This window comes from Hippichthys cyanospilos, chromosome 9 (assembly GCF_059441005.1).
Source record: "Hippichthys cyanospilos isolate Australia breed blue-spotted pipefish chromosome 9, RoL_Hcya_1.0, whole genome shotgun sequence".
NCBI classification, from domain to species: Eukaryota; Metazoa; Chordata; class Actinopteri; order Syngnathiformes; family Syngnathidae; genus Hippichthys; species Hippichthys cyanospilos.
This window is the reverse complement of record NC_142377.1, coordinates 16,767,831-16,787,509: the sequence shown is the minus strand read 5'-3', so window position 1 is coordinate 16,787,509 and position 19,679 is coordinate 16,767,831. Positions and strand designations below refer to the sequence as shown.

The following is a 19,679-nucleotide window of genomic DNA, read 5'->3' as shown; positions in this document are numbered from 1 at the left end:
TCGTTGGTTCACTTGTACAAAATAAGTATTGCCGGGAAAAAAAAGGCTGAAGGAAATGAAGGCACCTAACGCAGTTATCATAATGTATCAAAAGAATACTGGCACGTTGAAATGCTCTGTTTGTTTTTTTTGAATTGGTAATTGCTTCACTTGGACAGGTTTTTACATCATGTTGAAAAAAGCATTTATGAGTTTGTGATGAGCGGTTTTGAAGATGAAGCTCGCAGAAATGAATGTGCTAATTCACTAGTCAAGATGACAGGAAAAAAATGTATATGTCCTTTAAGTTTGACACCCAAGCTCTTTCCCACACACTGGCTGTCAAGGCATTTCATTAAAAAATAAACATAAAATTTCACATCTCGCGCTTCTATCTTCCTTTGCATAACGTGCACATACTCACAGCCGACAGCATAACACTCTACCTAAAGTAGCCATATTGTCTTGTCCTTCTTGTTTAAAGATGAATGTGTATTTTAGTGAAACATAAGGAGTTTAGTCTCACAATAAATACAATTTAAAAGAACAACTACAGCAACAAGCTGTAAAATGAATTTGTTAATATGTGCTATTAGAGAAGCCATACCAGAAATGACCTAAATTATTCAGCATCTTGATTAGTTACCTTTGACCAAGTTTAGACTTGCAATAAACCACATTTCATATGATCAAGTGCGTGTGTAAACAATTTTTGAATATTAATGATACAATGATATATCGAAAAGTAGTTTCAGTGTGCTGTAAAGTTAAAAAATGAAGACAACAACCAGGTTGGCTAATACTTACAGAGATAATGGCGGCAAACGTCTCTATAGCTCCTGTGCTGAGGGTTATATATGGGAGAATATTTTCAGCAAAGCCTGCTTCTCGTAGTATCCCACTCGTGTAGTACCAGATCTGTAAACAGATAAGAATTCACCTGAAACGCAGTCTTGATATTGCATGGTTGATAACAGATGCTAATTAAACTAATGCTGTGACACTGTGATCAGTATATAGTTCAAAAGCTGTTCTTCAATTAGCTAAAAATAGAAGAATACCACAGTGAGAAAAAAAAAATTGTTTTCAAATTAAGAGCAAATTAAATTGAACATGAAGCAACCTGTTTCTAGATTGTGTTATGACTCCTTTGCGAAACGTTTTGTGCCTCATCTTGCAAAAACTCACAGCTCATCTTGCAAAAGTCACATAAGCTAACTCAGGTGAGCCGTGATTGGTTGTTACCTGAGCCCTGGACAGCTGGGAGGCCATTTTCACGTAACAGCAAGTAACAATATGCTCACTCACTCAGGCAGATTTTGCTGCTTGATTCTTCTTCCAAAAATTGTTTTTTGATGTGATGTGATGTGTTGTGTTGCATTGTATCGTATCGTATCGTATTATATCTTACAGCATTGAGGCCGCAGAGCTGATAGCTGGCCATGGTGACCATTACAGTGATGAGCTGCCAGCGAACCGACCTGCTCTTCACAAGCTGCACGACAGACACTGTGTGGAGAGTTTCCTGAGCTCGAGCTTCTGCTTGGACCTCTTCCAATTCAAGAGAAACATCTTTTTTTCCGAGGAATCGCTGAAAGGCTGACACACATACATACATACGCCAATAGCATTAGAATACTTAGGAAAAACAAAAATATTATTGATTCTGAATCTGGGAGTGACGAAAGGTTTGTGACCTGTTTTTATCGCCAAACTATAAATTTGCTCATCTTTGGTCATTTTGTTTTTTGTTTAAAAGAAAACCATTACCGTGATTCCAAATGAAACAGATAGCTGAGAAATGTTTATTCCTTTTGCAGCTCGGCACCTTTCTTCTGAACCTTTCAAGTAAAGTGCGACAGGGAATTTGTTGGTGTTAACGCTACAATGTCTTCACTTGAATAGTCATCAAGGTAAAACCCAGTAGTGAAAGGACCTCGGGGTGCATACAGATAAAGGACGCAACCGAGTTTGGGAATGTTTTGCAAACAAAATGATACCAAAAGCAAAAACAAACAAAAACGACTGAATTTAGACGAGATGAGCACGATAAAGACATCACCTGATGTCTGCCCGTCAATCAGCAAAGTAGAGTTGCAATACTAATTGATCACCAGTTTAATCATCAGTTTTGATCATGTGAATTCTGTCGTCCTTCATCGCTGGAAAATAATGATCAACATTTTTTCTTTCTTTCTGATGTTATAATTAGTGTAATTCTTTCTCTGCCAATTTAAACAAATGTCCTGTTTTGAACAACGGTAGTTATCTTTATATTGTGAATGAATCGTCAGCATTCAACAAATGACTTATATAAGTCATTTGTTCAATTATCGGTTTTTGCTTAGGGTATGGTAGCGTATGTTGGAATGTTGATTGTCTGGGAGACAGCTGCAGGCAATTACTTTTCAAACAAAAGGAGGGAAGAACTCTTCAGAACAGACTGGCCTAAAAGAGGCGAAACAATTTTTTATTAGAGATATTGACTCAGGTTGTGATCCTTGTCTCTCGATAATTAGAATAGTTTTTTTTTTTTTTATCCAATTCGTCAATTAACCGACAAAATTATTGACAAATAGCAGAGTGTATTGTTTTTCAACATGATGACAACAGGTATAGTCTTCATCTTCATTTTTGTTGTCTGTATGCCTGGAAAGTACTCGCACAAATTGGTGTTCCATTAACAAGGTTTTGAAGCTGTTTATCTTGTCCAGATTTATCACAAAAAGTTACCAGAAAAGCAGCATGTAGCCAAAGCTAGGGTTTGCGAGTGTTATAAAGAAGGACCTGAGCTAGAATGCTTTCATCTTGGCTGTGTTATTCTGTGTGATAGTTACCTCTCTCAGCTGCGACTTCATCCCTCCTCTCAATCAGCAAGTAACGAGGACTCTCCGGGAGGAAAGGCAGAACGCAGAGCTGCAAAACCGCAGGCAATGCCAGGAAAGAAAATAAGTAGTTCCACCTGGACTCCTGCAGTCACAAATCAGCAAACAATGGAATCAGTGTCATCAAGATCAGTGATGTGTGCTCAAGTTTGTTTGAATTACAGTTGCCATTGACAGCAACGGATGTCACTTCCCTGCTTTGGCTGCTGCTCATGCAACCTGATCCTAGATAAGCCGTTGAAAATGGATGGATGGATGGATGGATGGATGGATGGATGGATGGATGGATGGACGGACGGTGGATGGATGGACAGATATTTAGTTCAAATATTTAGCCAAGACAGCAGTATTTGCACATAGATGTTCAAATTGACTGCTATTTTTGGAGCAGATGTGGGAAGAAGACATATGCCATATAACAGTTTGTAGATTTTTGTGTGGTCGGGTTCTTGCCACCCTTTTTGAAGTAGAAGTAAAAGCCATACAGACCCCATCATGCCATGCCAAAATTCAAGTCAATCTTTCATCATAGGAGTTATAGAAATATTTGATGAAGGTTGAACATGTCTTAGTGTTTCTTTAACAAAGAATGCAGTCAAAACTGAGAAAGAAAATGAATCCATCAAGATTGCCTTGTTGTTTTTTTTAATCATTTGTGGAATGCAAGGTAAAAACATTATTCCTGAGAACACTTTTCTCCCTTAGGTACTCAAAGCGCTTCACACTAATTACTACATCATGAGCATCTGGGAGAACATGCAAACTCCACACAGGAAGACCAGGCGAGGTGGATTTAAACTTGGGTCCCTGCACTGTGACGCGAACTTGCTAACAACTGCTCCACCGAGACGCCTGTGACTTAAACAGTAATAAATATGTGTGCACACATTACAGCGCCAATTAACAGGAGGAAAGCGTTTGCTCTTTTCTCAATGACAATGGCACAGAGAAGGAAAAGCAGTTGCTTTGGGGTTGATCCAGTCCATCAGCAAAGAAGAAGACAATCTTGCCCGTATGGAGTGCTTTTTTTTTTGTAAATCCGGATGTAGATTACGTCGTTTTTCCTGTTTGGTGCTTTCTGAACTGTGGAATTGACCACAGCAGACAGCAACGGACCATATTTTTCAAGTCTTGCGTTAAGTTGGCGGACCACAATGCAGCAGCGTAGCCGTGACGCTCTCATTAATTAACATGACTGCATCACGCTGTGGACGACGCAACGCAGCACAATTTTGCATGGTCGGACAATTGAGCCCACAACCTTTCGATTCCAACATTTGTGCGTGTATTTGTAAACTTGAAAATAATCCATATGAACAGGCAGAGCTCATTTTTAAAAAAAAGTCCATGAAGGATAAAAGTTTACGGTAAATGGAGAAGTTCAAAAACACAATTTCATGAGTGACCTATGAGGTTCCCCCCTCTGCATGGCTTAGCCTGGAGAGTGCACGATGTCATGCCGTGATTGAATGCAGGTGAAAGAAAAAAGGCTTCTCTCTTTTGGCCTCCGTTGACAGAACAAAGCAAAGGTGGGAGAACATTTAATGTCAGCTTCCCTCAGGTAAATGTAGGAGACAAAAATGGTGTGTTTAGTAGGTAACCTGTAAAGAAAATGTCAGAAAGAGGACTTTGTTTAGTTCTGCACTTACACAATCTGTTTTAGCTCAGTCTCCATTAGTTTTGCTAACCAAACAAATACTGCAGTGAGTGAGAAAAAAAAAAAAAAAAACTTGTTGAAAATCATTATTTGGTCTCTTAGTCACACCCTAACCTTTAATTGAAACTCTTTAATTCAACAGCAAGCTGCGAGATGTAATTGGCTGTCACTTGCTTATAACAGTTTTCAGTCTAATGCATGATGGATTACTGTGTGCACTGCAGTAATTAACTGATACAAGCTAGCATAAACAACGATGGCCCAATAAATCGATGTGATGTTTGTTTTTTTACATCTATGATGAGTCATATTCAGACTCATTAGGTCACTTCACTTTTTGCCCTTCATTTACACAGTAAATTTACACAGCTTGTACTTTTTTTGAATCACCAAAAGGTACGAATGAAACTATCCACACACCAGAATCTACAAGGGAAAGTCAACCAAAAAGTTTAATTGTCAATCATGTGTTTTATGCACCCCCACCTATCTAAATACAACATTCTCATTAATATTGTGTTTCTGGAATATGAATTCAAAGTGTACTCAACCCCAAAATCAGAGTCTTGATCCAGCCTTCACCAATATTTAAAAAGGAGGCTCAGAGGCATCATTTTCTGGAGATCTCTTGGGCTTGCGAGGGGGGTCTGGGTTTAACGACTATGAGATTGAGGCGCTTGTACACCTCACGGTGGCCAAAAGACTATATCATATTCACCAAGTGATATTGGTAGACTCAGCTCATCCATTGAGAAACCAAAAAAAAAAACCCTAATTGTGTTTATCACAGTGTTAAACTAGAACGTGGCTCAATGAAGATTTTGCCCTAAATTCCAGCTTTCAACAAACAAGTACTGAACTGTCAAAATAATGACCAAGACATGTAGTTCATACCCTCACTCTCCAAAAAAAGGTTATTTGAGATTGAATACCCCTTAAGGATCAAATCCACCTGTTTTTATCGCCCATTTTGACACCGGCTGTCGCCTGAAAGCATCACAGTTGCTCAGGTAAACACAAATCAGTAGTTATTACCAAATGAAGCTTCATGAAGCACTTGTAATATTTTTTGACTGCCCTAGATGGCACTATTGGTTCAAAGAGATGAAATTTAGTACGTTTGCGTTGCACTTCGATTTATCTTTAAACCAAGAGCAAAATCTAGAGGCTTAAAAAATATCACAAGTCCTTCAAGAAGCTTTATTTTTCCATCACGACATATCATGGGCTCAGCTGTATTCACAGTTAAGTCTTGCAATGTTCGTAAGGTGAGCTGCGATTTGTTGTTATCTAAGCTCTGAGCAACTGTGATGCCATATTCAATCGAAAGCAAGCGACAAATGGCCGACTCCTGAGATGGAAAAAAATATCTGGCGTGTTTTGCTGCTTATTTCGTACTCCACGGACGCAGGATTATTTCGAACAGTGTGTTTAGATAAGTGGGGGTGCATCAAACATATTTTCATTGAAAGAAAACAAGCAGTGGCTTTGATTTACTCCTTCCCTCTGTCTCCTTTGGAAACCAGAAAGTCATATGTGGTTAGTTTGCTTTGTACACTTTGTTTTTGTAGCATTGCTAAAGCAGCAAATCTAATGGTGAACTTTTGTCTGACTGTGTAAACATTGCATTGAGAAAATGAGCAGGAGTAAAAAACTAAGCCTAGGTTTGAGTCAAATCCAATTTTAATTGATTCTTGACTCTTTCGTGTAGTTGCATCTGAGACAAACGTGTGACAATTCAAAACCTGATGTCACACATATTGAAAGAATATAAAAGGTACATGGATGGAGGATCAGTAGGAAAGCCCGTCATCCCTTCAGGCTGGAACTGCAGACCGTGAATGTCACCTCTTTTAAAACCCTATTTTACAGATGCTGATGGAAGATGTGCTAGCTGACAGCTGACACTAAAAAGTGTGTGTAATCAGAGTGATAAATTATTACGACAGTCAGTGTTACGTGAAAAGGAGCCGCCATTAAAGTGATAGCCACACACCACAAGAAATCACACAATTTACTTTGTGATGTCCTTCAATTTACACACCAATTGTTCAGACAATTTTTGACCAAAATAAGACAAAGAAAAGAGTTCATAGTACGGGCAAGGTCTAAAGCTCCAACTGGCTCATCTCTAAATGTAATTTATCCAAATTTCATGTTTTGTTTTTTTTTAATTCCGTTTCATAGTTTTTACCACGCTTCATCTGCTTTTACTCAACCATCCAGAAACGCATGCAAGAACAGCCAGGGGTCAGGTGCCTCGTTCAAGGGCATCTTGAAAGTCTTCAGACACCACCATAGCAATTTTCTTTACATCCACAACAGGAATTAAAATTTTGACCCTTTGATCTAAAGTCCATAGAGACTGAGTCACTGCCACCCCCAATCAATAGTAATTACTGAATAAGAAACCATTGTTAAGCCTCGGTTCCAATGAAAATTCACAGTAGAAGAAACAATGTCATGCTTATACGAACAGAAATATGCACACTTATATCAGAAAGTGGGCCCGTGATTTTGGATGTTCCTGACATATGATCTACAGCATGAAATAAATGACTTATATAGGTGTTATAGAACTAAAGCTGTCACAAACATGGGACACTCCAAGTAAGGTTCAGTGACCAAAGTCTAAAGATATAAATGTGATATTTTGCGGAATACATTTTTAAATATGATTTTAACACGCGGCAAGTAAAAGGAATTGTTCATGATATTGATTTGCTAGCAACACTATATAACCTCAGGGTGTCCCCCAGAAGATTTGCTAAGTATGCTGGTCAGGGACAGACTGGGAAAATAAGTGTCGACCGGAGGAGTGGTGGTTTGGGTAAGGTCAGCAGCCACCACTAGCAAGAAAAAGGCGACTTTGGCAGGGTGGGGGGGTGGCTGCCTCGAGCCAAAATGTAATAGCCAAACCCGGGAGGGAGGGCTACTTAACTTGGCTTGGGGGCACAAAAAACCTGCCGGGTTGCTGGGCTGCTACAAAACCTGCCACAATATAATAAGTTAGCGAGCAAAAAAACTTTTCGGTTCTTTTTGACGATCTGTCAGTGTGTAAATCAAGAACCAAGACAATGCTGTATAAAATGTTGTGCAACACAGGAATATTCACCTTTCTGTGCGGGAGTCACAGACAAGCTAAAACTTTTATGTATGTTGCCAATCAGGCGACTGATTGTTGGGCCAAAAAGTAGAAAGTCTGAAATGATTCCTAATGGTTCTGGGACAATAGATCAAAATTGAACTTTGCAAATGTTTGTGGATCCAGTTGCAGGCAAAGTTGCTTATTTTTCCTTTCATTCAACTAATGTGAACATTTCTTTTTATTGACTATTATCCAGCTGTTCCTATCTTCTGCAGAAACTAAGATCCCTAAAGAAAACAAATCAAACAAACAACTTTTAGCCATCTGCCTTTGTACTATGCTCTAAACGTTGGCACAATTACAACTTAACCAAGCATGTTGAGCAAGCATCAGAAGCAATCGGTGAGAAAAATAAGCCTGAGTGGATTAACAGCTTTTGCAGATCAATGCACAAGAAGAGAAACAAAAGTGCAGAGCAATGCACCTTCTGGAAAGTTGTATCAAGGGGACAAGCACCAAACAGATCATATCATCTGAACAGTGTGTTACAAACCTTGTCAAAATATGATTGTCATTTGGGGGAAAAAAATCCAACTGAGGAACAAAAGGCATTGAAGTAGAGAGCAAAGTGTAGTTTGGGGATTTTCCCCTGTTATTTTATGCCAAAGTCAGCTGGGGTAGACTCCAGGTTTCAACCAAAATAGGATAAGTGGTAGAAAATGGATTAAAGGATTAGGAGTAAGACTTTTTATTGGTCGATGCGATTAGCGGCGCCAATATTCGCCACTTTAATGAATGAATAAAAAATCAGGTCGCCAATAATAAATTGATGTAATGATACATTTTTGTAACTTTTCTATAAGAGATTTTGCTGATCGTTGAACACAATGACCCTCTTTGTTTGAGATTTTTGAAAACAAAAGTGAAATTTTATTTCTGTTGATTTACTGCTTTCACTTGATTTACTGTTGAAATTATAAGGAGGCACTTACTTATTCAGGTTTTCATTTTTTTTTCAAGACATGCTGATGACTGAACTTATTAGTATTTTACGACAAAGATGTACGTTGTGTAAAATTTATTGAAAAAAAATAAAATAATAGAAAGCAGCATTATGAAAATCAAAAACTTGTTCAATTAGCATTAGCAACATTCCAACAAGGACAAGAGCTATAGTTTGGATTCTTTATTTATTTATTTATTTTTGCCAATATTGTCACTTTTACTAAAACAAATAGGCTACAAAAATCGGTTATCAGCCTCCTTGACTACTAATAATTGGTATCAGCCCTGTAAAAGCTGTATCAAGTGATCTCTAGAATATATACAGTAAATAACTGATTGATCATGGATTCTCCAATGTGTGTACTCACAGCAAACAGTATTAATTTATAAGAACATACGTGTGTCGTAAAAAATTGAAACGCAAATGCATTATATGCATGTGCAATGTTACTATTGTTCATGAGAGGCTTATATTTAATAGTTTTTTTTTTTCAGTTTTACAGTGCCAAGACTGTGCTTCCTTTTCACTAGCTCAGAATGACTGAAATGATCCCTGCAAATTACACTCCTGCTTGAACCATCCCATTTTGGTTTGTTTTGTTTAATTCTTTGTATTTCTCAGAAAATAATTCAGGATGAAGTTATGGAGGACAAAATAAGCACTTGCGTCATTCTGTCAGTGACATTGCGTGTGTGAAAAGCTATATTTTTTTTCTTCTCCACGAACATTTACCGTTAGGTTGAAAGTGCTTTCAGTTCTCATCTTACAGAATTGTGATCACTTTGGCCATCTTTACATTATCTGCTCGTAAAGGTTTGCTTGGAGTTATTTACAAAAGTATTTGGTGTTATTTTGCAAATCAAATTCTCCTTCTGCCATGTCAGGGACTACACCTTGATCGCACTGATTTTAAATAGTTTCTCTTGACAGCGAAACAAGTTGGCCGTGTTCACTCCCACTACGGCACAAATTGTCCCTGCACAGATTTAAATCATTTTTGAGCTGGTCTTGAAAAGTGAGCCCCAATGACAAAACCCTCAGGCTGGAGACAAGTCCTGGTCAACACGTAGGCTACTGACCCAACAAAGCACATAGTGAAGTTAAACGTTGGTCAGTTGGAAAATTCCTGGCACAAGGTAGGTGTCAACACAAACCTCACATACATAACGAACAGACAAATTGTCTGTGCAGTGAGCTGTGCCAAGTGAAGCACTGCTTACGGTCATATTGCAATGAAAACGCCCAGTCTTGTCTGATCTTGGAAAGGGTCAAAACAGTATGAAGGCTGCCGGTCACCTACTGAGTATCACTGACCTACACTCTCCAATGAAAAAGGGGATAGTCATAATTAGGAGCAGGCTGAGGAATTGTTTCTTGCCCCCCTCTGAGGCGAGCTCAAGCTTGAATGTCATGTTGAAATGAAACTACCTGCTGCAACTGGGCAGTTGAAGATATGATACTCAAAACTTAACCATATGTAATTCATTCCCAAATTTAAGCATCAGCAACAAAAGCAACAACATTAAACCACCAAAAACAAAAATAATGAACAAATATTATTACTGGCCACCTGGACAGTAATATAACAAGTTATGTGCAGTTCACTCAATGCCATACAAAAACAAAATTGACAAAAGATCAAACAATCAGACATGATTTGAATACTTCTTAAACACCATTTTTTATTGTTTGTCAAAATACAATATCTGATTTGGATTGTTTGGTTCCTTTGTTCAGCTTGTTCCATAAATTAATTCATTTTAAGAGACGAAATGTTCCATTTATTTTGGTTCTTGCTTTCTCTTTTTCTGTTATATATGATCAAGCATATAGTAAGGGATTTTACTTCTATTATTATAGTAATAAATAAACCCCTCTGTATTAAGAAAAGCTCAGCAGTATGTTGAAATACATTGGTAGTAGTTAAACAGTCTTGTTTTCTTAATAGCCTTGCAAGCCGAGCCAAATCTTTGTTTTTAACATTTGCCCTGGGTGGTTGACAAATGGATGGTAGGCCACGAATGGCCACTTGTACACCGCTGATATGAACCTTCTTATTTTTTTCAAGATGTTGAAAAGAAAACAGAGGGCAGGGGGGAAAAAAAACTGTTACTCACCTGGCCCAGCAGCTCAGGTAGACCCAGCACCTGACCAATGAAAACTCCGAGACAGATGAGAATAGAGTTGAACTGGCCGATGAAACCTCGGATATGTCTTGGGGATATTTCCCCAAGATACATTGGTAGTACACTAAGAGCAATACCTATGAGAAAAAGAAAGAAGAAGTTGTTATTGTTCGTCTTTAAAGCAGATCATATCATGAGACATCTATCTATCTATCTATCTATCTATCTATCTATCTATCTATCTATCTAGCTAGCTAGCTAGCTAGCTAGCTAGCTAGCTATCTAGCTAGCTAAAGCTATAAAGCTAGTTATGAAGCTAGCTGGCTAAATAAATAAACCTCTACTTTGATGGGGCCTTATCTTGCCCACAGTGCATTTCCATAATAATTAGTGCTTGCGCATTCTAATTGATCCCAGAATAAATTAAAAGGTACATTTTGTACAAATTCTAATCCCCAAAGAGAAAATTTCCTCTTGCTGTATATTGATTAGCTTGTGTAACAACAACCAGAGAACCAGACTAAACTCACGAAGGTAAGAAGCGCTATTAGGTATATCCAATTTCATGATAAATGTGGTGATGTATGAAGCACTTTACCAAGCGTTCATGTTCATTTTTTTTTTTTTAAACATATTAGCAGTGTATCAAGAACGGACAACACACCAACGTAGCCACGTCAAACTATGGACAGATTTTCACTTTGAATTTAACCTCCAGGATCCCTCTATGAACACTGGTCAACAGAAGGACCCAGGATGTTTTTCGCTTTAATAAAACTTCTCAAAGTATCATATTGTCCTGCTAGCTAGCTTAGCTCTAAGCTAAAACAGAGGGATTCCAGGGTCATGTGTCCAACAATGCAAACGCTCTTAATGTAACGCGGCATTGAGACCAACAGCAAATTACCGGCAAAGGTGTTGATATGCTGCCTAGAAAGCCTTGATTGACTTATTACTTCACATTTTCAAAAAATGTTCGTTGGCTGCCTAGAAAGAACACGAATGATTCCTGTTGACAATATGCTATGATGCATTTGTGTCAAATAGGAAAAATTTGGATAGAATGTTACTTTCCAACAGCTGATGTTACTTTCCAACATTTTGATGAATGTCTGACTTTTAAAAAAATCCATACAATTGGTCAATCCACACATATAGGGCAAACTCTTACAAATCATCGCCCAATCTAAAGTTACTTGCTAAAGTTCCTTTCCCAATGCAATGCTAATGCTAATGGTTGAACAGACTTGCCATTTTACAAGTCTCCTGAAAAGTGATGGTTTTGGTGATACCATGATTCCATCCAATGCTACAAAAATACACTTATTCTAGCACAGAATTGTAATGACATGTATCAGTGTATGTAAGCTTCTGATTGCAGCGTTCGGTCGTTTACTACACCAAAAACATGTCTAAAAGTTGCCTTAATCGGCGACGAGGCTATTTTTTAATCACTTCTTTCAAACATCTCATCGAAGAAGCAATTCATCCCATTACATCAGTGGAGATGATGATTGGGAGTAAGTGCTAATTTCACAGGCACTGCACAACCAACAAACACACACAGGTAATTTCAAATAGCCTGCTTGATGAGACCCTTTCTCGGCAGTGAGTATACACAACAACATTTACATTTTTACCAGGCTGATTTAATCTCCGCTAGAAAGCCAGAACTGTATTATAGATGTTTTCAAAGAAACCTAAAATTGTCATTAAGAGAGTGCATTGTGTGCAGAAGGGAAAAACATCATATATACGGTACTTCATTTTCAGCATCAAATGCTATTAGGTCTCAAATTGTAGATGTGTTCTGAAAGCCTAAATTCAGTTTACTCACAGATGTGGCATAATTTTAAAAAACACACTCACACAAAAATACCGCTACTGCTACCGCCAAACCCGTGACCAGAATTATCATCTGTTAATTCTGAGCCTCCAAGGTTTAGACTCACCAGAGTCCATTCCCATGATGAAGCGACCAATGATGAGCATCTCAAAGGACCGTGCCCTCTCCCCAAAGGTCAGCAACAATGCAGCTATCACAGCAAAGATGTTATTCAGCAACAAGGTACCCTTTCTGTTTGCAATGAGACAGAAAGGGTGTCTTTGGGTGCGTAGACTTAGTAATTCGTGCATAGTTTTGGTAAAAGGATGACATTTTTTTTCTGGCTTCATACTATGGCATAAGTTAGTGAAAAGTATCAAGAAGAAAAAGTTCCAAACAGGGGTGACGTGTCAAGGCGTTAAAAGAGAATAATTCTCATTAAAGATTAAGTTTCTGGTTAACTTCATAGAAAGGTTGAAGTACGTTTGTAGAAATCATAAGTTTTTAAATGGCACTGCACTTTACACAAGAAGCACGTCGGCCGCTCGTTTTTGAAAAGCACGGACAACGCCCCCTTGTGGCGCCGGTTTTCTGTCAAAGTGCAGAAAACGACTGCCGCATTATTTTTATTTCTTGTCAGAATTTAATTTGTCTGGTAAATGTAATTGTATCTAAATAAAAACGGGGAAATGACCCTGCAGGGGATCCCGATTTATACATCCCCTCAGTAAGCATATTTACAACTGCTTCGAGATCCCCGTCGAGATAAGATGATCTAACTTAAATAATTCAAATCTATATGAAAAGGAACGATCACTCGGGAACTTTTAATGAGTCTGTCACTCTTTGATTTGCATCGTCTCCATCTGATTTTATATATTCAAGTCTAATCCTTGACCTATGGATTTGAGCCTTTTTGAGAGTTTTTGATTCCCTGGAGTAAAAGAGGAAAAGAATTAATAATACATTTTAAATTGCAGACTACATGAGATCAGTATAGATCACGGGTCTTAAGTTGAGATCACCAAAGGGAAATGACTCAGAATAAAAAAAATAAAAAAAAATTAATTAAATCTTTACCCACTCTCCAAGTGACATCCTTGTCGCCTGTGGTTAATTGATTCTTTTGAACGTATATCTTTTCAGAGGAAAACGAATATTTTGATCTAGGTGGAATTTGCCCTTAGCAGAAGTTTCGATGTATTTTACAGTATTCAACCTGATCGCAATGTATCCACACATGAGCTGCAACATATGATATGAATTATAATATTCCAACTAGAAACCATATGCCCAAGCTTATTAAACTGAAACGTAAATTCCCAGCTTTAGTTTTTCGGTAACAAAATCTTTACCATCAGTAAAACATCACTGCTGAGCAGCTATGAAGTTTCATGATTTGCAATATATTTCACACTTCACATTTTAAACTTTGGTGCACCCACATTATCTCTGCCTGTTCCCTGTAATGACAGAACGCTCTCAGTGTGAAAGGGTCAGTATTTTTCCGCAGTGTATTCATTATGCATGTTTGATGGAGCAATCTGTGCACACTTTGGGTAAGTTTGACATTTGTCCTTTCACAATTGTCCTTTAAGTAGAGGCTCAGTCCTTGTTGAATGCCCGAGCAAAATGCCTCTTCTCTCCACCTTCTACAACAATGTGTGCAGCAATTGAATATTTTGGTAGTTAAAACTATATTAAATAATCAAGTATTAAAAAAAAAAAAAATAGACCTGACCAATACAGGTTTTCCTGAGGGTGATTTTTGTCTTTTCAGAAAAAAAAGCAGATTACTAATTAATCAGACAATTAATTTTAAAAATCATAATGAATATAATCATTTATTTTTAATAATCTGCATAAATCAGGCATTTGGCCGATTATTTTTGTCCAATGTTTAAATTGATCTAGTCGGCAGATCAGCCAGCTGATTAATGCGTCGGACCCAAATTAAACATATTATTTTCTTTGCTGAAAACCAACAATGAATGGAAATGAAACACATTTCCACTTCATATAACATCGGTTTTACATTTTTTAGTTATTCAACTTTTTTTTAACTTACATTTTAAACTATGCATAGCAGAAGACTATTTCACTCTTTAGAAACATTAGTGAGATTTTAGACAAATATCTTCCCCATGAATGATTTAGGTCTGTTAAATTACTTTTAAAAAGTAATCCAACGGCTCTCACCAGCCGTTGACTGCTGCTATCCGCTAACACTGTTAGCATCGTGCTGCTACACACTGCTGCTTGAACTGCTAGCTGCTAACATTGGAGCTATCCCAAATCGCTGGCATCAGGAGCCCTATAATACAACATATACTGTATGTGTAATTAAGTCCTTTTAAGCATTTTTAATTACCATTATGATCAATTAAACTTGATTCCAGGACAACGTAGTGTTGACATTGGTGATGAGTAAAGTCAGCCATTAACGCTGCGACATGCTGCTGGGATTTACAGTCCTTCAAAATAAAAGAGTACAGCGAGATTGACGTACATTATTTGAAAGGTTAGGTTTATTTTGAAGTCCTCTATCATGCGAAGGTTAGCTTGACTTCTTGGCAGTGTACACTTAAAAAATAAAAAACGTGCTAGAAAAAAAATTGCCTTAGGCTTGTTTCACCGCTAATCTGTTTCGCTCGCACACACTTGTTGACTATCATCATCATAGATGCAAAATGCATCTTGCAAAATGCAAACCTTAGATCGGGAGGTGCGACGGAGGCTGTTAACTAGTACAACAAAGATGGAGACAGGTATTATGATCGTGCTGAAGTCATCTCACCTTCCCAGTATTTTTATGGACCATGAGACAACAAGTGCACCCAAAAGCCCCCCAATAGCAAATATGGAGACTGTGATGGACCAAAGAAGTGTGACGGTCTCTGCGCTGACAGGTTCATTGTATCTCTCCAACCATGTCCGATTGTAAAATGCTTTAATGTACTGCAACAGAAAAGGCACATGGAAGAAAGCAATCTTGAGAACAGCATTTCCCAACCTTCATTGATCCAAGGCACATCCTCTAAATTAGAAATACATTGCACAGAAAACTAAACAAAAAAAGGTCCCAAAATGTGGATAAAATACAGATTGCTTGTGCACTTCTGGGTCTCTTATGGAGGAACATGTTCATTAAGGACACATTCCTATCAATAATCATTGGACCAATCACATTAAGTACAATTGCCTGCAACACACCTGATGATCTCACAGGAAACACATATGCGCCAGAGCACACTGGTTGTGAATCACTGATTCAGATTGTATTCATAAAGGTGATTTAAGGATAAAGGATATTTTTTTTTACATGTTACCTCGATTGAATGAAAATAAAGATGGTAAAGCACTGAACTCCATCAGACTCAGCTCAGGGGCACATCAAGTTTGTGAGCCTTATCAAGAACAATGCTGTATTTCCTCAGTTATGCATACTTGCATATGGTCTGTTTCTTCACTAGTATAATACATGTGGAAAACAAGACAACAGTGCAGATTAAATTTCCCTACAGCGATTGTGTGGTTCTTTTACTTGCATGAAACATATCAAACCTGCGGCCTGTTAAAAGACCATTTTATGGCTTCGCTGTTTCAAAACTTTTGAAACTAAATACACTCAAAACTGACAAGACAACACGGAGCACCTGAGCAATACACAATTGGAGCCAAAACCATGAACAAAACACAACCAACAAATCTAGAACATGAGAAGACAAATCAAAAATCCAGAACAGAAGAGAGAAGCAAACCCTGAGTACCAACACAACGGATACAACCCCAGAACACGAAACAAAGTTAGCAGAATTTAGCTGTCACAAGACATAAATAGAACCGAATTAACATTTTTAGAATGCTTTGTAAAATTTCAATCAATCTCCAAAGTTAACGTTTTAACTTTGTCGGCCCTTTTAAAAATACAACATTTACGAGCAAAATAACCGAATTCGTTCAAAAGCAAAGAAGTTAAAAGATAAATTAGTCAAAGAACATGCAGTGCAAGAAGAAGATTTGGGAAAAAAAAAATCTGGATTTGTGGCTAAGAAAACGGATGGATGAATGGATGGATCGATTAATGGGTTTTTGAAAGGCTTTATATGACTTCAATCATAGATATGGTGGAAAAAAAGCATAGTTCTGCTTTGTTCATTTTCAAAAGAGCAAGCATGAAGTCAAAAGGTTACTGAACTGGCATCACCCCACGATTTTAAATGTCTTATTCAGAAAAAAACACGTCTAGTTTAATAAAGTGAGGTTTGAAGCTTGGATTATTTTTATTGGATTTTTTTTATCTGGGATGTAGACATGCACCAGGTTGAGTATTTATAAGTGACAACGCGGTGGGACTCAGCTTAGACTGCATTGCACCCAGAGATTACATTAATACCTGTACTTTGTTCCCTTCGCATTTACTTGAGCGAATGGATTTACACAGGGAACCAATACGATTTGGAATAGTTATGTATACATGAATGCAGTGCGAAATATTGCTTTCATCTGTTTAACATACTGATTTGCATGCAAAATGCTTTCTTCGCCGATGCAAAAGGCTCTTTATGCAGGCCATATTGTTTGACACAAATAACATTGTGCATAGTAAGTAAGTGAGTTTCCACTTACTGATGATGTGAATGTGAGTGAGAATTAGAAATCGAAAGATATGTTTTTTTTTGCAGGAGCGATACCGATTATCATTTGTCATGGAAACCAATGAATGATATTTGGAGCTGATATAAATTTTTAGTAGAATGGAAAATGTTGGCATCAAAAAAATATACTCCAACTGTTAACTTTGAGAAATATCTTTAAGCAAATGTTTATAGAAAAACTTCTCAGATTTACATAGGGTTAATTTAAAAAAATATTTACATTTAAGACAACATCTTTGTTGTAAATTTTTAACAAAAAGTCCAAGGAGCTCCTTGGGTCAGCAGCATAGTTTACAGTTAAAGAACAACCTAAACAATCGCACCCTATACCTTAGAAATTTGACGATTTGCTTATTGTTGATTTGCATTTATCTATTCCAACGATCTCGTCTTTCAAAATACCAAAGACCGTCTGTTAACTCTTAACTTCAAATATGGATTCTCATTTACAGCCATCGTGCTTTTACACATAGTCTCTAAGAAAGTTGACTGAAGATGTAAATAAATAGTTCCTTTGAGGTTTAAAGCGAAATATTATAGGCCATTCGGGTTTTTTTTTTTTTTATTGAAAGAGGCTGATGCCACTCTTTGTCAAAATGCTGAATATTGGTGCCAATAATTGGTTTTTACCTCGTGCGAATATCCTGTAATCTCTAAATCAGAATCAGACACTTAGTAACGCATCACCCAGCTGGCGTGTTTTAACTTGTGTCCCGTGTTATGTTTGTTTTTATTTGTGTAGAAGGTTATACATTTTCTATCAATTTTATGTAAATGACTTTGAACTGTTTTTGACTGCCAGCCAGCTTCCTCATTCCGCCATGTTGTAATTTAAGAAATCACTTGGTCCTGGCAAAGCATGGAGACTGGCAAAGTCAGAGATGCTCCATGGCTACTTTCCCATGGGAGGAATCCTTTTTTTTTTTTCTTTAACTCCATTATAATGCTCCCTGAGTGAATGGGCCGAAGCCTTGAGCAGTCCGGGGGCACCTTGAAAGTGCTCCCAAAGGAACTGGCCTTTCCAGACACTTCATCCCAATTTACATATTTCATATTCACAGCAGGTCTTAGATCTACCACACTCTAGTCCTCAAGCCAATAACCAAAAGAGATAAATGACTTCCCCTAAAGTTTATAAACTTATCGACGAATATGGTTACTTCAAAGCCAGGGCCATGCTCGTTTTTTTTTTTTAATCTCCCTAAACACCCACTAGTGTCCATCACCATCATTTTTCTCTGACAGTTATAAAACATTAACTTAGTTATGACTCCCAACACTACCTCCTGTCGCTGCATGACAATCATTTTTGGTCTAGAGGGTGTGATATAATCAAAGCACGCTCAGCAAGACTGAGGCCAATCGTGACGATGACACTCGTGAAAAAAAAATTATATTTCATATAATCAAGCACTAAATTTCATTAATAAAATGAAGTGGGCACATGTACTCGGTTTATCCCCAGAGTAGCAATCTTTTTATCGTCTTTACTCGGGATGTCCTCGAGGATTTTTCCTCATTGGTTTTTCTCATTGGATCAGCTTCCATGACACTCTTCAATACTCAAATCTGCCTGAGGTTTCTCAACCTTTGAATCTCAACATTTAGGCTGAAATAAGCACACATGATTTGCACTTTAGCAGGCTACATGACTCAATGTGGTATACTGGTTCTTTAACACTAGATTTAAGCCTAGTCATGTTTATTTCCACAGGTGGAGTCGGACGGATAAGGACAATAAGAGTAGATTGATCACCTTTGTGTAATCGTTTGGCTTACCAGTGCTGGAGCATTGACGACAGAGAGGTTATAGCCATAGAGAAAAGATGAGCCCAAGGCACCGAAGAAGGCTGCACTCAGTAGACAGGGTGTGATCCGATTCTATTGGGAAAGCACACAAAGCGGTATTGGTCCATAGAACTCAGGTTCAAGGTTTTATCGGTGTGCATTCAAAATCAAGAACTTGCATTCTGCACTACCATCTATTGATATCATTTTATAGAATTGAATAGTACTGTAAGAAGGAAAAAGGGGTATCTGACTTTTCAAAGTTGCAAAAAAGCGTAACAAAAAAAGAGTCAACATGAAGCTGATATGTACGCAGTATCTTATATACACATGATTCAACTGGGTAGTAATTCAGCGTCAAATATGAATCATGATGGACATGGGATCAATATCAACTTTAAAAAAATGCAATATGTAAAGAATGAAAAAACAGAATGCAAAACGCTACTGTGAAAATTTTGTTACTGTACACTGGCAAGTTTAAATACAAAAATCAATTAAATCAACAAAGAAGAAGCTAAACTGACGAAGAAGAGCAAACTAAACCGATGAAGAAGTGTGAGAATGTGCACATGCGATATTCACCCAGATGGTGACAACATGTCAAATTTCAGCATGGCACAAGCACTTCGATATTGCACCACCAGAAGTGTGCCATCCCTTCGCT

General features: G+C 37.7%; 1 protein-coding gene across 2 annotated transcripts in view; it reads right to left on the bottom strand.

The window, feature by feature from the left end:
* Nucleotides 1-19,679, bottom strand: part of slc2a9l2 (solute carrier family 2 member 9, like 2) — a 49,053-nt gene that overhangs the window by 27,432 nt on the left and 1,942 nt on the right. For both annotated transcript variants that reach the window (XM_088423896.1, XM_088423897.1), the window contains exons 3-9: nt 19,004-19,105; nt 15,364-15,524; nt 12,694-12,818; nt 10,733-10,878; nt 2,817-2,949; nt 1,391-1,578; nt 787-897 (exon numbers count right to left, since the gene is read on the bottom strand). In XM_088423896.1, the coding sequence (XP_088280022.1) occupies nt 787-897; nt 1,391-1,578; nt 2,817-2,949; nt 10,733-10,878; nt 12,694-12,818; nt 15,364-15,524; nt 19,004-19,105 (966 nt within the window). The remainder of the gene's footprint in view (nt 1-786; nt 898-1,390; nt 1,579-2,816; nt 2,950-10,732; nt 10,879-12,693; nt 12,819-15,363; nt 15,525-19,003; nt 19,106-19,679) is intronic.